Source organism: Narcine bancroftii, chromosome 10 (assembly GCF_036971445.1).
Source record: "Narcine bancroftii isolate sNarBan1 chromosome 10, sNarBan1.hap1, whole genome shotgun sequence".
In the NCBI taxonomy this organism is placed as follows: domain Eukaryota; kingdom Metazoa; phylum Chordata; class Chondrichthyes; order Torpediniformes; family Narcinidae; genus Narcine; species Narcine bancroftii.
Genome location: NC_091478.1, coordinates 22,576,566 through 22,594,397, shown reverse-complemented (window position 1 = coordinate 22,594,397; position 17,832 = coordinate 22,576,566). Strand labels below are relative to the sequence as shown.

General features: G+C 43.6%; 2 protein-coding genes across 18 annotated transcripts in view; one reads left to right on the top strand and one right to left on the bottom strand.

Annotated features, from left to right (window-relative positions):
- mfsd13a (major facilitator superfamily domain containing 13A) overlaps positions 1 to 17,832 on the bottom strand; it is a 92,262-nt gene that overhangs the window by 36,001 nt on the left and 38,429 nt on the right. For 7 of the 17 annotated variants that reach the window (XM_069900135.1, XM_069900139.1, XM_069900151.1 and 4 more), the window contains 5 exons: positions 10,238 to 16,618; positions 8,392 to 8,503; positions 6,008 to 7,116; positions 3,408 to 3,487; positions 3,018 to 3,123 (listed from right to left, as the gene is read on the bottom strand). The gene's annotated coding sequence lies outside the window, so the exon portion shown is untranslated. Of the gene's footprint in view, positions 1 to 3,017; positions 3,124 to 3,407; positions 3,488 to 6,007; positions 7,117 to 8,238; positions 8,504 to 10,237; positions 16,619 to 17,832 lie in introns of all 17 variants that reach the window. The other 10 variants (XM_069900143.1, XM_069900149.1, XM_069900147.1 and 7 more) reach the window with 8 other exon arrangements.
- LOC138744277 (uncharacterized) lies at positions 7,609 to 15,351 on the top strand. The gene is made up of 2 exons (XM_069900153.1): positions 7,609 to 7,839; positions 10,178 to 15,351. The coding sequence occupies exon 2, from the start codon at positions 10,263 to 10,265 to the stop codon at positions 10,866 to 10,868; it is 606 nt and encodes a 201-aa protein (XP_069756254.1). The 5' UTR covers positions 7,609 to 7,839; positions 10,178 to 10,262; the 3' UTR covers positions 10,869 to 15,351.

Here is a 17,832-nt window from a genome sequence, read left to right as displayed (position 1 = left end):
GGGGGGGGCATCCGAGGCGCTCTAGTATTTGCCAAAGCCTTTTCCTGCTCACGGTGTCAAAGGCTTTGGTGAGGTCAACAAAGGTGATGTAGAGTCCTTTGTTTTGTTCTCTGCACTTTTCTTGGAACTGTCTGAGGGCAAAGACCATGTCAGTAGTTCCTCTGTTTGCGCAAAAGCCACACTGTGATTATACACATTGGTGGTAGAATCTGTACTATCACACCTCCCACCATTCAAAACATACCAAGGATGTAGGTTAATGGTGTGTAAATTGAGCGGCATGGACTTGTGGGCCAGAATGGACTGTTACCATGCTGTATGTCTAAATTTTTTTTTAAAATCATTGATTCATCCATTCTCTTTGAGGTGTCCCGGGAGAAGAAACCTCTTGGTCTATCCAACATCACCCACATCTTTTCAATATAATATGTACAATCCCACTCCAGCTAGAAACTCCTAGAAGAGGCTACAGGCCACATTCTAACTCAGACCTGTTATGGGTAGGAAATGGAAGTGGAACTCACTTCAGCATTCAAAATTAGTCTATCAGGTCATTTGGATTCAACATAAGAATTAGGAGCAGGAATAGGTAATGTGGCCCTTCAATCTACCCCTGCCTTTCATCAAAAGAAGGAACTGCTTTTCCCAGAGGGTGGTGAATGTGTGGAATTTGCTCCCCATTGAAGCAGTGAAGGCTACCTCAGTACATATATTTAAGACAAGTTTGGATAGATTTTTACATAGTAGGAGAATTAAGGGATATGGAAAAAAGACAGGTTGGTGGAGATAAGCCAATCTTCAGATCAGCCACGATCTCATTGAATGGTGGATGGCTTGATGGGCCAAATGGCAGACTCCTGCTCCTATTTCTTATGTTTGTGTGTTCTGAAAACCACAGGTGATGTTGAACCTCAACTTTCAAAAGCTTTGATTTTCTTAATAAACTCAATTACAGAAAGAATTTCTCCTTATTTCAGCCCTAAAGGACTAACCCTTATTCTGAGGTGATGTCCCGTGGTTCGAATTTCCTCAGCCAGAGGAAAAATTCTCCCTAGATCCACCTTGTTGAGCCCTGTAAGAATGCTGCAAGTTTCAAGGAGATCACCTCTCATTTTGTTACCCTCCAGACATCACTGGGTTCACCCATACAATATCTGCCCATGTGACAAACCTTCCATCCCAGGCATCAATATGCTGAACCTACATCTCTGGCAAATATAGATAAGAGTACTAAAACAGTACACAGCAGTCCAGTTTATCAAGGCCCTACATAATGCTTTACTCCTATAATAAAATACTGTTGTAATAAAGGGCCCTAATTTTTGGCTGCACCTTTCACTGACATGTGTACAAGAACATCAAGATCCCTTTGGAAGTCAAATTTGAACCTTAGAACACTACAGCACAGAAACAAGCCTGTTCGGCCCTTCTAGTCTACCAAACCATTTTTTCCTGTCCCACTGACTTACATCCAGTTCATAGCCCTTCATACCTCTCCCATCCACATAGCTGTCCAAATATCCATGTGCTCAAAGCTTGTTGACTAACTTCCAGTGCAGAACTCTGTTGTATTCCTCCTGGAACTTTAAAATGGCAATGCTGCTGGAGTTGCTGTAACAGAGAGCAGGAAACGGAGACAAAGTGCTCCCTGCGGGGTCCAACCACCTTGTCCTACTACCATCAGCTCTGTACAGGCTTTAAATGACCTGTTAAGAGAGCCAATGGTAATTTTATTTTAAAATCCTGCAACTCAAGATGGCAGTGACTTTATTCAGCAGTAGCCCCGAGGAGTTGCAGACTCCAGGGGAGCAGAAGGCAGGTGTAGGGCACCAGTAATGAGGAGAACGCCTCCTGTTGAAAAGGAGAAGCAGAGATGATCCACAAGCTGGTGACCATGGCAGCAGACCAGTAAGGGGTTCTGTGACTGAAGAACTCGCAGGTGGCGGGCTGTTGGCGACTCAAGTTGAGGAACCCATGCAGGCTGCAGGCTTCTTGCAACTTCGGTTGATTAATTCACAATGGGCTGTGGACTGCTGGAGGCTGGCTCGAGACTGGCTGAAGGGGTACCAGGTATTGGAGCTGGGATGCGAGAGGGTGCTAAGAGAGCTGAAGATTTCCTGATTCTGTCAGAGGTTCAGATCTGGAGCTCAGGCTGCTGGTGGCTTGGACTGGACTCTGTGTGGCTGAAAGGGCTGTGGCAGTGCTGGGGGTGAATCCACAGACACTCTTTCTTTGACTGTAAGAGATGCTTCAGGCAATTTCTACCAATGGCGAATCTACCTGCCTCAAGGCAGACAAAAACAAATTTGGTGTAATATTGCACTATTTTTTATTACATGACTATAAAGGAATCTCAGATCTGAAGGTCTAAATATACCTCATCTTCTGATCCCTCTATCTTTTCTTCCGGTTACATCATCAAGATTTGCAATATATTAGCTAACCACAATTGACTTGTCATAAACATGTACATCCTCCACTTAGTCCCATCACACTTAGCTAGATGTTTATTTACAGCATCCTCCATTACAGATTCACACAACTACTAATGTTAAACCAATAGCCCTTTAGTTCTCTGCATCTTGTTGAAGATTATCATGCCAAAGAAAAGAAAGTTTGAGTCTTGAATGTCAACCATAGCTTTTGACTTTTCCTTACATTTTTATAATCTACTTGTAAACAAGAAAATTTACAGATGCTGGAGAACTGCTTCAATGCACAAAAGTGCTGGATAAACTTGTAAAGTGCTGGAGGGTGGCACGGTTGGCAGAGCGGTTAGCGCAACACCATTACAGTGCCAGTACTGGGACTGGAGTACAAATCCCGCCCTGTCTGTAAGGAGTTTGTACATTCTCCCCATGGATTTTCCCTGGGGACTCCAGTTTCCTCCCACCATTCAAAACGTACCGGAAGTGCGGGTTAATGGGGTGTAAATTGGGTGGCACAGACTCATGGGCCAAAGTGGCCTATTACCTTGCTGTATGTCTAAGTTTAAAAAAAATTAATTTGAACTCAACAGGTCGGGCAGCATCCACAGGAGGTAAAAGTAGTCAACGTTTCAGGCCTGAACCTTCAGTCAGGTGTGATCTGCTTGTTGCTTGTTTGTATTTGCTGAGGAATTACCTGATGACAATAGAAAAAGAAGAATCAGAATATTTCAGGGAAATTATAGCTGATTAGAGGAAACTTTAAAAACAATTAAAGGATGCAAATATATACTCATCACTGTTCAAATATTTACAAACAATGGCAATCAGTGATTGAGCAGATTTATGGTTCCATGTCTGTGATTAGTTTAATGATTATTTCCTTCTTCACTATGTGTTGGGATTCATTGTTCCTGACTCATGCATTTGAGGTCTTATATATCCAGGAGTATAAAGAATAAAGAAGGAGATCAGCAAAACCTTTTTCCACCCAAGAGGATCTGGGATACATAAATCAAAATCCAGTAGTTGCTGCAAGTCCTGAGCAGGTCAAGTTGTATCTGGGGAGAGAAAAACAGATGACACTTCGGGCCAATGACCTTCAATCAGATCTCTGGAACTCGAAAACTCACTGCTTGAAAAGCCAGTGGAGTGAAAAGAAATTATCACATTAAGAAATCTGGCACCGTGAAGCCACATTTAAGAAAATTTAGTAGTGTATTTTGACTGCCATGCAAAAAATGAGCCAAATGGCCTTCTCTGTTCCATACATTTTACTGATTTATTGATGCTATTAGGGCATGTTTGGATTCCTAAGCCACCCCATTCAAAGTTCTGGTGACAAAGCATTTAAAACTTAATGGAATACAGTGAACACTGTAATAAGGCAGTTGAATCAACTCTACAGAACAATGACATTTAATGACATTGAATAGTGACTTTGATTCCCCCAGAGCACTAGGGAAGCTTTCTTCTTTGGAAACTGGAAGAAGAATTCTTGGTCATTTCCTGGTTTCACACCACTACTGAGGAGGGGGGGGGGGGGGGGGATGTGAACCCTTCTCCAGTTTAGTATTGAACTGTTTTTCTTGCTTCAATGTCTGAGTCTCTAAAATGGACTGGAAACCCATGGTTTCCTGAAGACATTAGGTTTAAGCTGATACTCTGTGGGACTGGGTTTGTTACAGCTTGGTGTTAATTTCCTGCAAATAAGATTCAAGATTCAAAATTCCATTTGAGGTCATATGCACAAAAATACACATTGTTTTCCTCTTTTTACCCTGTTAATGCATTTCAGGGTGGCGCAGTTAGCTTATGGTGGCACGGTTAGTGTAGCGGTTAGCACTACACCGTTTCTGTGCCAGCAATTGGGATTGGAATCTGGTTCTGTCTGTAAAGAGTTTGTACATTCTCCCTGTGTCTGCGTGGGTTTCCTCTGGGTGCTCCAGTTTCCTCCCACCATTCAAAACGTACCGTGGGCCAAACGGGCCTGTTACCATGCTGTATGTCTGAATTTAAAATTTAAAAAGGTGCCATTAATACAGAGCCACTATCAAGACAAGAATGAAAAGCAAAAGAGAGTCCCTTCAGGAACATTGATTGTCTGTGGATTCTGCCACCTTCTTTGTCGCCACTCCTTGCACCTCTGTAACCTCTGTAGCTGCAGGGTCTCCTGTCTAATCTAATGGTGAACCAGAACTCAAGCCATTCATCTCACTTCCCTGGTCCCTGGCTCCAAACCACCGAAGTAATTAGGAAGCTGTCAGTGCCTGAGGCCCTTCAGGATCCCTGCTTGCCATCGGTCCTCTTACAAATCCTGGATAAAGCACCTGGTTCGCAGAAGTTGGTCACTATAAGCCCCAAGGTCTGGTGTGAAGCCTTCAGCTGCCAAGCCTGGATCTGGAGCCTGAGAAGGAACACGAAATAGCAAGGAATCCAAGTTGATCCTTTATCTCCACACACACATTCTGGCAATAAAAAATAATCCTTTAAATGAGTATGTCAAAAAAGTTGAGTAAATTTCTGCAATCATACCATGATTGTATAAACAATTCATCCCAGTATAAGATCTTCAATGAAGACAAACAAGAGACTGCAAATGCTGGAATCAGGAGGAATAGATCTGCAATGATATTTTAATTCACTTGGTGGTCATACATTGGTTTTCTTTGAGCATTTCGGCTGTTGCATCACTGTCTGGTATGGAGATGCCAATGCTCAGGACAAGAAAATACTCTAGAGGGTTGTTAACTCAGCCTGTGACATCACAGGCACACGACTTCACTCCATCGAAGACATCTTCAAGAGGCAGAGTCTTAAGAAAGCAGCTTTTATCCTCAATGACCCCCACCACCCAGGCTTTGGCCTCTTCACTCTGCTACCATCAGGAAAAAGGGACAGGAGCCTGAAGACAAGCACTCAATGACACAAGGACAGCTTCTTTCCCATTGCCATCAGACTCACTTGCTTTTTGTGCGCTTTTTAAAAATTTATTGCTGTAAGGTGGTTTATATGAATGTTTGCATCGTGATGCTGCCGCAAAACAGCGAATTTCATGACAGTAAACTCTGATTCTGATTCTGTTACCTGGAAATTTAATGGAACAAGCAGTAGAACAAGAAAATCTGCAGATATTGTGATTGAAATAAAAACACAATGCTGGAGAAACTCAGCAGGTGAAAGAATGCACTTTATATATCCTCTCTCTCTCTTTATATATTGATATATATATATATATATAGGTATAGATACACACATATACACACACAATACATGTGACTGGTGTATAAGACGACCAACAGAATTTCCATTTAAAGTGTAGGTTTTGAGACAACAAGTCTGGCGCTTAACGCTGAGAGCTCACTTCCCCCATAGTCCTTTACCCACTTTCTCACTGACCAGTGAACTGATACTGTTATACCATATAGGGATATATAAAGTACTTTGTTTGAAATGCAGAGTTTCTCCAGCATTGTGTTTCAAATGGAACAAGCACAAAGACAAATTAGAAAACTTGAACAGAACCCTTGAGCATAATTGTGTTGGCGACCACTTCTTCCAATTTTCTAAAAGTTGTTCACCTTTAGTGGACGATTCATCATAATACCTTGAGGGGGTGTAACCTTCAACTTGCATTCCTTTCCCATAATTCACTGTACAATTGCTCTGCTGTTGTGCTCTTCTCTTTTTTATATTTCCAGAGGATATGTATTTGCAGAGTTTCAAGAGTGGCCTATGTTTACTGGCACTTCACAATCACCAACGGTGAATTTTGGACCAGCATTTTAATCTCCTTTCCAAAAACCAAGCAACTTTGGATTTGAAATTGGATCCAAACTTATCTTGGGTGGCAGGAAGCAAAAGATCATGGTTGATGGGTGTTGTTAGTCAAGTCAAGTTTATTATCATCCAATTGTATAAGCAGAGTGCAGAGGATCTAACCTATTAGATGGGATCTTGGTGGTTATTACTGGTGGTTATTCATGAAGATAGAAATCATGTTTATTGTCATCTGATTGCACAAGTATAACCTGATGAAACAGCATTCTCCGGTACTCGGTGCAAAACAAAAACAAGACACTACACATATATAAACAATATATATGGAAGACAAATATTCATCTATGCAAATAATAAATATAGTTTTGTAAATATGCGAATCTTGGGTGCTTAGTGTGAGCAGTTCCTTTGGTCGTTCAGCATGAGAAGCTGTTTCTTAGCCTGGTGGTGCTGGCTCTGAACCTCCAGTATCTCTTTCCCAATAGGAGCAACTAATGTGTGGAGTGGAAAGGGTCCGCAATGATTTTGCGCACTCTCTTCAGACAATGATCTCAGTAGATCACATCAATAGGGAGGAGGGAGACTCCAGTGATCCTCTTTGCCACTCTTATGGTCCCGTGGATTGACCTCCGATCCAATTCTCTGCAGCAACTGTACCACACTGTGATGCAGCCGGCTAGGACCCTCTCGATAGAGCTCCATGATGGTGGCCGGTAGCCTTGCCCGCTTCAGTCTTCTCAGCAAATGCAGTCGTTGTGCCTTTCTGACAAGGGAGGAGATGAGTGCCCACAATAGGTCAATAGTTAAGTGGACTCCAAGGAGCTTGGTGCTCTCCACTCTCTCTACTACAGAGTTGTTGATGTGTAGTGGAGGGCATTTGTTCCTGGTCCTCCTGTCATAGCATGCAATTCTGCATTGAGAAAGGATATAATGGCATTAGAGGTGATGCAGAAAAGGTTCACAGGATTGATTCTGGGGTGATGGGATTATTTTAACAGGAGAGATGAATTGTGTGGGACTATACTCATTGGAGTTTAGATAGGGGAGGAATCATAGAAACACATAAAATTATGACTGGAATAGGTAAGATACAAGACACAAATTGGTCGATTTTTTAATAGAAGATTTATGGGGAACAGATGGGTAGGCGGAACTGAATCCACGGCCAGATTATGGAATACATGATGGAGCAGGAGGGGCCGAATAGCCTGCTTCTCTATTTCTTTTGTTTTTACCTGGCTGTATTTGGGAGTTTACTGTGGCCAAATGGGACCCCGCCTTTGCCTTTACATTTCAAATTTCATTGAAATCGTTTTAAAGTTGTACGCAACTATAAAACGCAAGTTCTTTCTCTCCCTTCACCCGAACCCTTCCTTCCCTCCCTCCGCTCCAGCTCCTCCTCATCGCTCCCCGTCTTGTTTTCCTGCCACCCCGCCTAGTTACGGGCTCGGTCCAGCGGACGTGACGGCCAGTTGGTTAGGGATTGTGAAATGAGACAGGACTGGACTGGTGCTGGAGAGACGCGACCGGTGCTGGGGGGATTGGAGCTGGGACTTCGGCGTCCGGCTCTGCAAAAAAGGCTCCTCTCCATAGGCAACCGGACAGTTCCTATTGCTCAGCGTGGAACATCAAGGTAAGTTGTATTTCAAACACGGATTTTCAATCTCTGCTTCTTGCTGCATTTATTTGCATTAAAGCAAATTAAATATGTCTTTCTCGTTTTGAAAATAAATCTCAAATAATTCACGAAATTGAGTGGTCCTATGTGTCTCACCTGAGCCATTAATTCCAGTAGGCTAATCTAAGAACAGGGGTCAGAACCATGCAATTTCTACCTTGAGAGACGTGAAAGGATTTTAAATATTTATGCTCCTTTCCTCATTTTGCAAACCAGCTTTGAGTTTCCTGAGATTTTTCTGGGAACTGGTCTGATCACTTGGAATTGTGACTCCATTTCCCAAGGTACCACTGTGAAGTGAGAGATCAAAGCAAAAGCAATAAAGTGATGTAATAAAAGTCTCCACCTCTTTACCTCCTATGGACGCTGCAAGACCTGCTGTGTTTCTCCAGCATTTTTGTGTTTTATCCTGGTATTGCTCACTTGTTGCTAGACATGTTATGTGTTTAATTGTTGTGCTATTGAATCAGTGTTGTGCTTGACATCAATAATTCACACCCTCTCCACCTTTGATTCCTCAAGGATCACTGGATCGTACACCTCTGGTTTTCCCTCCTGAAGTTAACAGTCAGCGCCTTGGGGACGTTAGTGTTTTTGTAGACCGCCATGTTGGAAAAATCTGTGGAAAAAATTTAACATGAATTAACATAATTACTCACCTTATGGTCATTTACACTGCACCCTTTAAGTCCCTGTGCGCGTTAGTCCCCAGTGCTTTTACGTGGAGTAAGGTGGCCTGAGTCATCAGCTGGATGTTGAATTCGTGAGGTGAGTTTTGCGGTGCAATTTAGACTGCAGGCTTCCCCCAAAAAGTAGTAGGGGTCCTGCAGGATAAATCACGGTGCAGGAATTGACTAAAAATTCCTGCACTTTCCTTTTTAGACTGCCCATGTAATGGAAAATTTCAATGATTGTGCCATTACATACCTGCAGTCTAAAAACCCAAATTGACCGCAAGGTTGTTCTTGGTGCACCCTTCAGTCAAGTTTTCAATATATAAATGATTGCCCTTGCCTTATTCTTGAAGACAGAATCCACATCCAAATGAATTGGAGCATGTGCAAAGAATCTGTTGCCTTTCTTAATATATTGGTTATATTTTTAAGACAAAAAAGTTCCTAAAGTACTTCTTGTGCTGAAAAGTGCTTTGGAAATCAAAAGATTTATACAAATTAATTTGTGCAAAGTTCACGAAAAGAGTGTTCAGACAAGTGTAATATAATTGAGCAGACTATATAGTGAAGGCTCACTTGACCTCAGAAACTGTAAAGCTCAAATGGATGGGAGGGGGGGGGGGTGGGTTGGGAGGAGGGAGGGGGGGGAGAAAAAGTCACTGTAAATGTGTGAAAAAGAAAAAGTGTATATCATGGCTATTGTGATTTATGGTGTGAAAAATAAAAAATTTAAAAAAAAACTGTAAAGCTCAGAAATTAGAGAACCATTGAACCATAGAACACCACAGCACAGGAACAAGCCATTCAATCCATCTATTCTGCCTCTTCCCATTGACCACCACCCATCTATAACCCTTCATTCCCTTCCATGCATGTACCCATCCAGATTTTTCTTAAATTCAAAATTGAGTCCGAATTCATCAATTCATCTGCAAACTTGTTCCACACCCTCACCACTCTTTGTGGGAAGAGGTTCCCCCTAAACATCTCACCTTTCACACTTAACACTTGTCCTCTCATTTTTGGCTCACCCAACCTCAAAAAAGCCTGAATGGTTCATAAATATCCATTTGTATTAAGCATATATATATATATCTATAATATCTATAAATCTATCTATATATATATATAAAAACAAGATTAAATAAGCAGAGCTGGGACTTTTCTCTTTGGAGCGAAGAAGGGTGAGAGGAGACTTGATAGAGGTCTATGAGGTTATGAGAGGCATAGTTAGGATGATTAGCCGGTGGCTTTTTCACAGGGCAAGAATAGCAAACATCTGTGGGTATTTGTACAAAATGAAGGGAGGAAAGTTTAGGGAAGCCGTCAGGGGTAAGTTTTATTTTTTTTTACATACACTGAGAGTTGTGGGTGCTTGGATGGCCTTCCCAGGGATGGTGGTGGAGGCTGAAACTTAAGGAGCATTTAAGAGACTCTTAGAAAGGCACATGGATGAAAGAAAAATAGAGAGGTAGGAAGGGTTTAGTATTTCTCTTAGGTTGGAATTTATAGGTCAGCACAACATCAAGGGCCAAATGGCCTGTACTGTGCTGTAGTGTTCTATGTCCTAAATAAGTTTTTAAAAAATGCTCAGAAAAACTGTTCCTTTCCTTTTACAGAATGCTACGTTAGTTTCATAAGGCTTCAACCAAGGAAATCATCAGAAGTTATGTAGTGACCTGCTTCCACAGTGACATTTCGAGCATGTACCCAGCTGCTGGGTCCTATCGATTTCTTGCACCATGGAGGGTCACATTGCCTGCAGACTCCTTGGTGTTGCCTCCGATTCAGATGCACAACTTCTTCAGCCGACCCTTGACGATAGTCATGATGGATAAAAGCTTTGATCTTGAAGGAACAGAGAAATATACAGAGTACCACCATTTCTACGGGACTCCCTACATCACTCCTTACTGGTACCCACCACCCATAAACCTGGCCACATACCTGTACCCACATTATTACCAGTACGCTGGCTATTTCCCTCAGCAGCCCACTCTTGGTGTGGGTGGCTGGCCTGAGGGGACTAGCCTGAGGGGTGATTTGCACTGGGGTAAGATGGAACAGATTTATGGCCCCAGAAGGGAGCTGCCAGACTTTCTCCAGGATGAACTGCGGAGAGTCTACGGCACCTACCCCAAGACCTTTGTCATCATCACCTACCGGAATGGAGGGTACCTAGTGAAGGCAGAGCCCAAAGTTGGGGAGCAGAAATACAAGGTGGAGAAAAAAGTCATCAGGAGGTCACCCGCCCCCAGTGACAACGAGAGTGAAGTGGTGGAAAAGCAGAAAAGGAAATCCAGGCGTTAATGTTTCATTCAATGACAGAAATGCTGTTCCAGCCAGGTTCACACTATCAAGCCAACATAACATTGCAATACATTAACAATGGGGGCATGGCACGACATCAGGAGAAGATTGCTCAAAAGTCCATGGACACTAAACTTAACCATCCAGTCAGACTTTATCCAAACAAAGCTTGTTCTGTGCCAAGTTCAAGTTTATTGTCGTGAGTACCAAGCTGCAGTGAGAAAGTTTGTTTTGTGAATACTTCAGCTAGACATTCCATACATAGTGCAGCAAGTATGACACAGTGCAGAGTTACAGAGTAAGACATATCAAATGGTACAGAGCAAAGGCAAGGTAATTTTACTGGTGTGAAGTTTATTCAGGAGTCTGCTAACAGTGAGGAAGAAACTGTCCTTGAATCTGGTGGTGCATCAGTTCACACTGGTGAATCTTCTTCCTGACAGAAGGAGGGTGAAGAGAGAGTGGCTGGGGTGGGAAGAGTCATTTATTATTAATTTAATTTGGACATACTTCATTTTAATAGGTCCTTTTGGCCCACAAACCTGTGCCGCCCAAATATACCTAATTGACCGACACCTTGGTACGTTTTGAATGGTGGGAGGAAACCGGAGCCCCGGGGAAAACCCACACAGACATGGGGAAAATGTACAAGCACCTGACAGACAGTGCTGGATTCGAACCCATGTCACTGGCTCTAATCATGGTAGCAACCTATTGTTGGCTGCTTTTCCAAGTAACTCGAGATGGAGTCGATGGAGGGGATGCAATGGTCTGAGCTGCATCCACAACCCTCTAAAGTTTCTTAGGGTCTTGGATGGAACAGTTTCCATCCTACGCAGTGATATATCTAGATAGTTTTGAAACTGGAATAGAAAAGATCACATTTGGGAATGTGAAAGGAGAAGAAATGAAGGACAAACTGCTGGCAATGAATAAGATGCAGGGATGTATCTGTGGCTGGGTCAATGTCCCACCTGGATGTAATGAGACAATGTAAGAAGATTTAAAAAAAAAAAGCAGGAGTATGCCATTCATCCCCTCAACCGTGCTCTGTCATACCTCGGTATCTCTGTGCTGCACCATATCCTCTGATTTCCTTAATATTTAAAGATCTATGAAAAGACTGAGTTTCTTCAGTGCTTGGGTAAAGGATTCCAAAGTTTTAAGACCTTGTGTTTGAAGAAATCTCATCTCTGTGCTGAATGGCCAACACCTTATTTTAAGACTGTGCCCTCACCCTAGCTACCCCAGCCAGGCCAAGCATTAATTCCCAATCTACCCTATCAAGTCCTTTAGCATTAAACAAATATTGAGCTGTTGGAAGGACGCAGTGGGTTAGGCAGCATCCACAGAGAGAAATGGTCGGTCAATGTTTCAAGCAAGACCAATCTCAATAAAGGGTCCTGAGCTAAAACATTGACTGACCGTTTCTCTCCATGGACACTGTCTGGCCTGCTAAGTCCTTCCAGCTTCTCCTTGTTTGTCCTAGACTTTAGCATCTGCAGTTTTTGTACTTATCCTTGAGAATGTTAAAAGTTCCCATGAGACAACATCTCATCTTCCCATGGTTTGGAGAGTATCAGGTCTGGAGTGAATTTTTCCTCCCCTCACAACCCCACTACATCACTTGCCTCTCTTGTGCTTCAGAGGTTTCTTCCTTTACTATTAAAAATGACCTCCTCTCCAACTTGGGTTCACAGGGCTTTCTGCCACATCTGATCTTCTCTGCTCTCCTCATGCTCCCAGCAAGGGTAATGTCCTCTTTGTCCTCAATTGCATGTTGCAATCTAGTGTCCTGCATTCTCTTCTCTCGATACGCCCCCACCACACTGGAGACTCCAAATACAGGCATAGTGGCTGCTGTGCAGAACATTCGCAGATGTTTAGATGGGTACATGGATAGGAAAGCTGTCGAGGGATATGTGCCAATGCAGGCAAATAGGGATCAGCTCATGTGGACAACTTGGCCAGCATGGACAAGTTAGGTCGAAGGGCCAGGTTCTGTGTAGAATAACTCTATGACTCTATGATTCTATCCTACCTTGTTTTCCATTTGATTTAAGATTATTTTATTGCCATGTAATATTACACGAAATTGAATGTAGTCTGCCTTCAGCCAGACAAAGATTCGTCATTAGCAAAAATTGCCCAGTGCACCTTCCAGAGAAAGAGAAGCAAACGAGGGTCCCTTCAGAGTCACTGAATGCCCATGGATTCGCCTCCAGCACTTCCTGCAGCCTCTGCAGCTGCAACTTGAGCTCCAGATCCAAACCTCTGACATGATCAGGAAGCCTTCAGTGCTCGAGGCCCTTGGGAGCTATTCCTGCCCTTGGCACTTTCTTGCATCCTGGTTCCGATATCTGGTACCACTTCAGCTAGTTTTGAGCATCCAACAGTTTGCAGCTTGATGAGAGTCTTTTAACCACAAGACCGCAGCAGCTCACAGCCTACATGGATCCCTCAATAACTACGATGCCTGTGCTTTCTTCAGTCTCAGAGCCCTCACTGGTCCGCAACTGTGGTCACCATCCCTTAGGGTCATCTCTGCTTCCCTAACTCATTAAAAAGTTAAGTATCCGAGAATATTTATTCCCAACTTTGAGAACATTATGTACTCATGCAACTAATTATGCTTGCTGTGATTATACCATATTGACTTCTATCTGTGCCATTAATTTACCGGCATCCAGATAAGAGCTTTCAGTTATTGGAACAGAAACTTTGACCATCTGAGTTCAAGCCAATCAACAACCAACTTCAAGTTCTTTGCCATCTGACTAGATATACAAGCAATGAAATAGTGTTTCTCTGGATCATGGTGTACACACAATGCACAGCACATAATAATCTCATTTTATTTAAATTATATCTTTATGTAAATATTTTGGAACCATTTACTTGCTTACAGAATACATTAATCTCACAGCCTGCAGGAAGAAGGTATTTCCTCAACTGCCAGTCCTGATTTTGATGCTCCTGTACCTCTTTCTTGACAGATACTGCGCACTGGATGAAAAGTGTCTTCAATAATTCTTTGAGCCCTCTTTAAGATGCTCCTCCACTTACAGTAATTCTCCCCACATTTCCACCAATCCCATACCCATGACCCTGTGTCATTGGGATGAGGGGAGTAATCAGGAAATGTGAAAGCCCCACCATGCAGGCTGCACTGGAGGTCAGGATTGAACCTGAGGCATGGACGCAGTGAGGTGGCAGCTCTCCCAGCTACACCACCAGGCATTCGAGTTCTTGGCACTTGACTAATTAATATGTGATCGAGGGCCAACCAAGGGTGTGATAAAGGTTCAAAGTTAGTGCAGGCTTATTAGGAATCAACTGCATCTGAAATTTACTCCTGGAAAATTATATATAATAAATATTTAAACAATTGCAAGCTGATAAAGCTCTAACTGAGGTTTGTCAAAGTTAGGAATAACATTGCACTGACAGTGGTAAATACATTGTTCAATGTCTTTTGGATGATGTGCAGTGACCACTTTTAAACACATAAAATACTAGGAAAATGTGTCTTGAAGAAATATATTGTTGAAGCTTCATTTTAATTACTTTGGAACAAAATTTACAGGCACTTTCTGTATTTTTATTTCAGATTTACAGCATTTTGCTTTTAAATTTAAAAAAATTAGACAGCCATTTCGGCCCATGAGTCTGTGCCATCCAATTTACACCCATTAACCTACACCCCCGGTACATTTTTGAATGGTGGTAGGAAACTGGAGCTCCCGGAGAAAACCCATGCAGGCCAGGAAAACGTACAAATTTCTTACAGACAGCATGGGATTCAAATCCTGGACTGGTCCTGATCGCTGGCGCTGTAAAGGCACTGAGCTAACCGACGTGCAACCTGTGCTCCCCTTTAGACTATTTTCTCCTTGCTGTCAACTTTTCGTAACACATTGGAGCATAAATAGGCTATTCAGCCCATTGAGTTGCTCTGTCATCTAATCTTGAGCTGAACCATTCTCACACTTCACCCTCTGCCTGACCTTCTCCCTGAAACCTTTGATGTCTGAAACATAATGACATGACTCCACAACCACACATTTAACAGATTCACTACTCTCTGGCTAAAGAGATTACTCCGTTCTAAGTGGATGCCTTTCAATCCTGAAATTGTGCCCTCTTGTCTGAGGCTCTCCCACCATGGGAAACTTTAATTTGATTCCTGCAAAGTGCCCTGGAACAGTTTACTTCATTAAAGGCATGATAGAAATGATTTTTTTTTTGTGGCGGCAGGAATATGATTCACAGTAAAAGTCCAAAAGTCCATATGCCAGAAATCTGCACCACCCGAGAATCCAGACTTTGAAAACTCTCAGCTTTTGTGTGTGCGTGAGCAAGCTCCACAGATGCACAGCGGCAACAAGCGACCATGCAGAAGTTGTGGAGATGTAACAATTTTTTTTGTACTTTTCATTTCATATGAAAAAAATGCTTTATTAATAAACAAAATTTACCTGTTCATCTCTTCTTTATTCTCCTTAAATTTGAATTTTAAAAGTAAGGGTTATACGGGGCCAGGAACCTGGACCTCACACTGCTACTTTTTGCAAGTGTATTCAGTGCTCAGTCTCACAAGCAAAGCTTTAAATTTAGCATGAGAGGGTGCTCCTGCTACATGGTGGTGATGGGACCAGTCAGTATGAACCGCTTTCTCTCTCTACCCCTTAGGCCTTTTGAGGTGGCTGATGAGGCTTGGTAAATGCTTTGTGTCTGTGTCCATCTCATCCCGTCCCATCCCCCCACCCCTCTATCTAGTCTAGTGTGGAATCCCTTACTGAGGTTTTCAATTGCATCCATAATTATCCTTTTCCTTCATTATGTGATAATAAGTTTGTTGTCAGACACACAAGTAACATACAAAATTCTTATCTGCTGCAGCAAAACAGGCAACAAGAAATCCAACTCCCATAATGTACATTGAATTGCTGCAGGTAAAAGATAATTTTTAAAAAATTCAAGATTCAATTTATTGTTGTAATAAAACAGCGCGATATTACATGAAATTGATTTTATCTACATCGGTAGAAATTGCCTGAAGCGCCTCTTACAGTCAAAGAAAGAGAAGCAAAAGATTGAGTTCCACAAAGAGTCACCGAATGTCCGCCTCGGATTCGCCTCCACCATCCTGCAGGCTCCCTGGAGCCACACAGAGTTCAGCCCAAACCATTGGCAACTCGAGCTCCAAATCCAAACCTTTGACGTGAACAGGAACCCCTCAGCATCTTTAGCACCCCTTCGCAGCATGCTGGTTCCAAGACCTGGTACCCCTTTTCAAGTCAATCTCCAGCAGGCTGCAGCCTGGCACAAGTCTCCTGACAGCAGTCTCTGGCAGCCCACAGCCTCCGTGGGTTCCTCGCCCGAGTTGCCAGCAGCCCACCGGATGCATTGGTCTTTCAGCTGCAGAGCCCCCTCACTGGTTCGCCGCCGTGGCCACCATCCGTTGGTCATCTCCTCTGCTCTCTCCTTCTCAGATGGGGGGGGGGGGTAGTCTTCCCATTTTCTAGAGCCCTGTGCCAGTCCTCCACTCCCCTGGAGTCTCCAACCACTCGGGCTGCTACCGATGATAGGCACTGACCCCATGGTCGTGGAATTTTAAATAAAACTGCCGTTGGCTCCTTTAACGGTCCATGATAATGAATGTTTATAGTCATAGTGGTACAGGCAGTCTTCAGTGTTGGATTCCCCCAAAATCTTGGAGCTCCAATGTCACATCTAACTCAGGAATCCTATGTTTAAAGATAAGTGACAACAATTTTCACGAAGACAGAAAATGCTGGAAACACTCAGCTGCTTGGGCAGAGGGACATTTAAATTAAATGGTGGTAAAAAGACAATGGATTGCTGCCGACTCCAGCACTGGACCTGCAGAAGATGCTGGAGCCTTCCTCGCTGAGCCACGAGGCTCCAGGCACAGACTGCATTTGGAGCCCTGATCTCTCGATTGGATCCCACTTACTTAAACCCTCCCCCCACTCCTCCTTCCCCAACTTCCCACTACTCCACCCCCTCATCACCCCCCCATCTCCAACCACCAATCTTCTTTCTCCCCCTTCCTTGTGCTACCCCTCCTACCCTTCTCTCCCCCCTTCTCTCTCTCCCTCCCCCATCCTCCTCCACACATTTCCCTACCCCCTGCCAATCTCCCCAACACTCTTCCCCCCTCCAACCTCCACTTCCCATCTCCATCCTCAGACCTCTCCAACACTCCCCCTCCCTCCAACACCCTCCACCACACTGACCCTTACTTGGTTTTTACTCTCCCCTCTCGAAGGTGGAGTTTCACCTTTGACTCCCTCTGTCCACACCTTCCACTGTGGTCATAGGAGGTATAATACCTGCACGCACACCTCTTCCCTCACCACAGTCCAAGGGCCCAAACAGACCTTTTAGGTGAAGCAACACTTCACCTGTACCTCCAAAGAACTCATTTACTACATCCGGTGCACCCTCTGTGGCCTTCTCTACATCAGAGAGACCGGTCACAAATTAGGAGATCGCTTCGCCTAGCACCTCCTCTCTGTCCACAACAAAAGCAACCTCCCCATAGCCAACCATTTCAATTCTGAGTCACACTCTCAAGCTCACATGTCTGTCCTCAGCTTTTCACATGACCTCACCCTAACCACCCACAGATTGGAGGAACAACACCTCATTTTTCATCTGGGCCCCCTCCAACCCCAGGCCATGAACACTGAGTTCACTGAATTCCACTAATCAGCTTGCCTCTTCTCCCCTCCCCCTTAACTAGTCATTCCAGTTCCTACTTCCTTTCTCTTTCCCCTAGCCTAGACTACTCCCCCTTCCTGCAGTCCTCCCCCTCCACCTATCATCTCCCACCCTCACTAAACCTCCCCTCCCCTTTCTCCCTTTTGTTCGGACATCTCTCATGTTCCCCCACACCTTGATGAAGGGCTCAGGCCCAAAGCATTGATGATATATC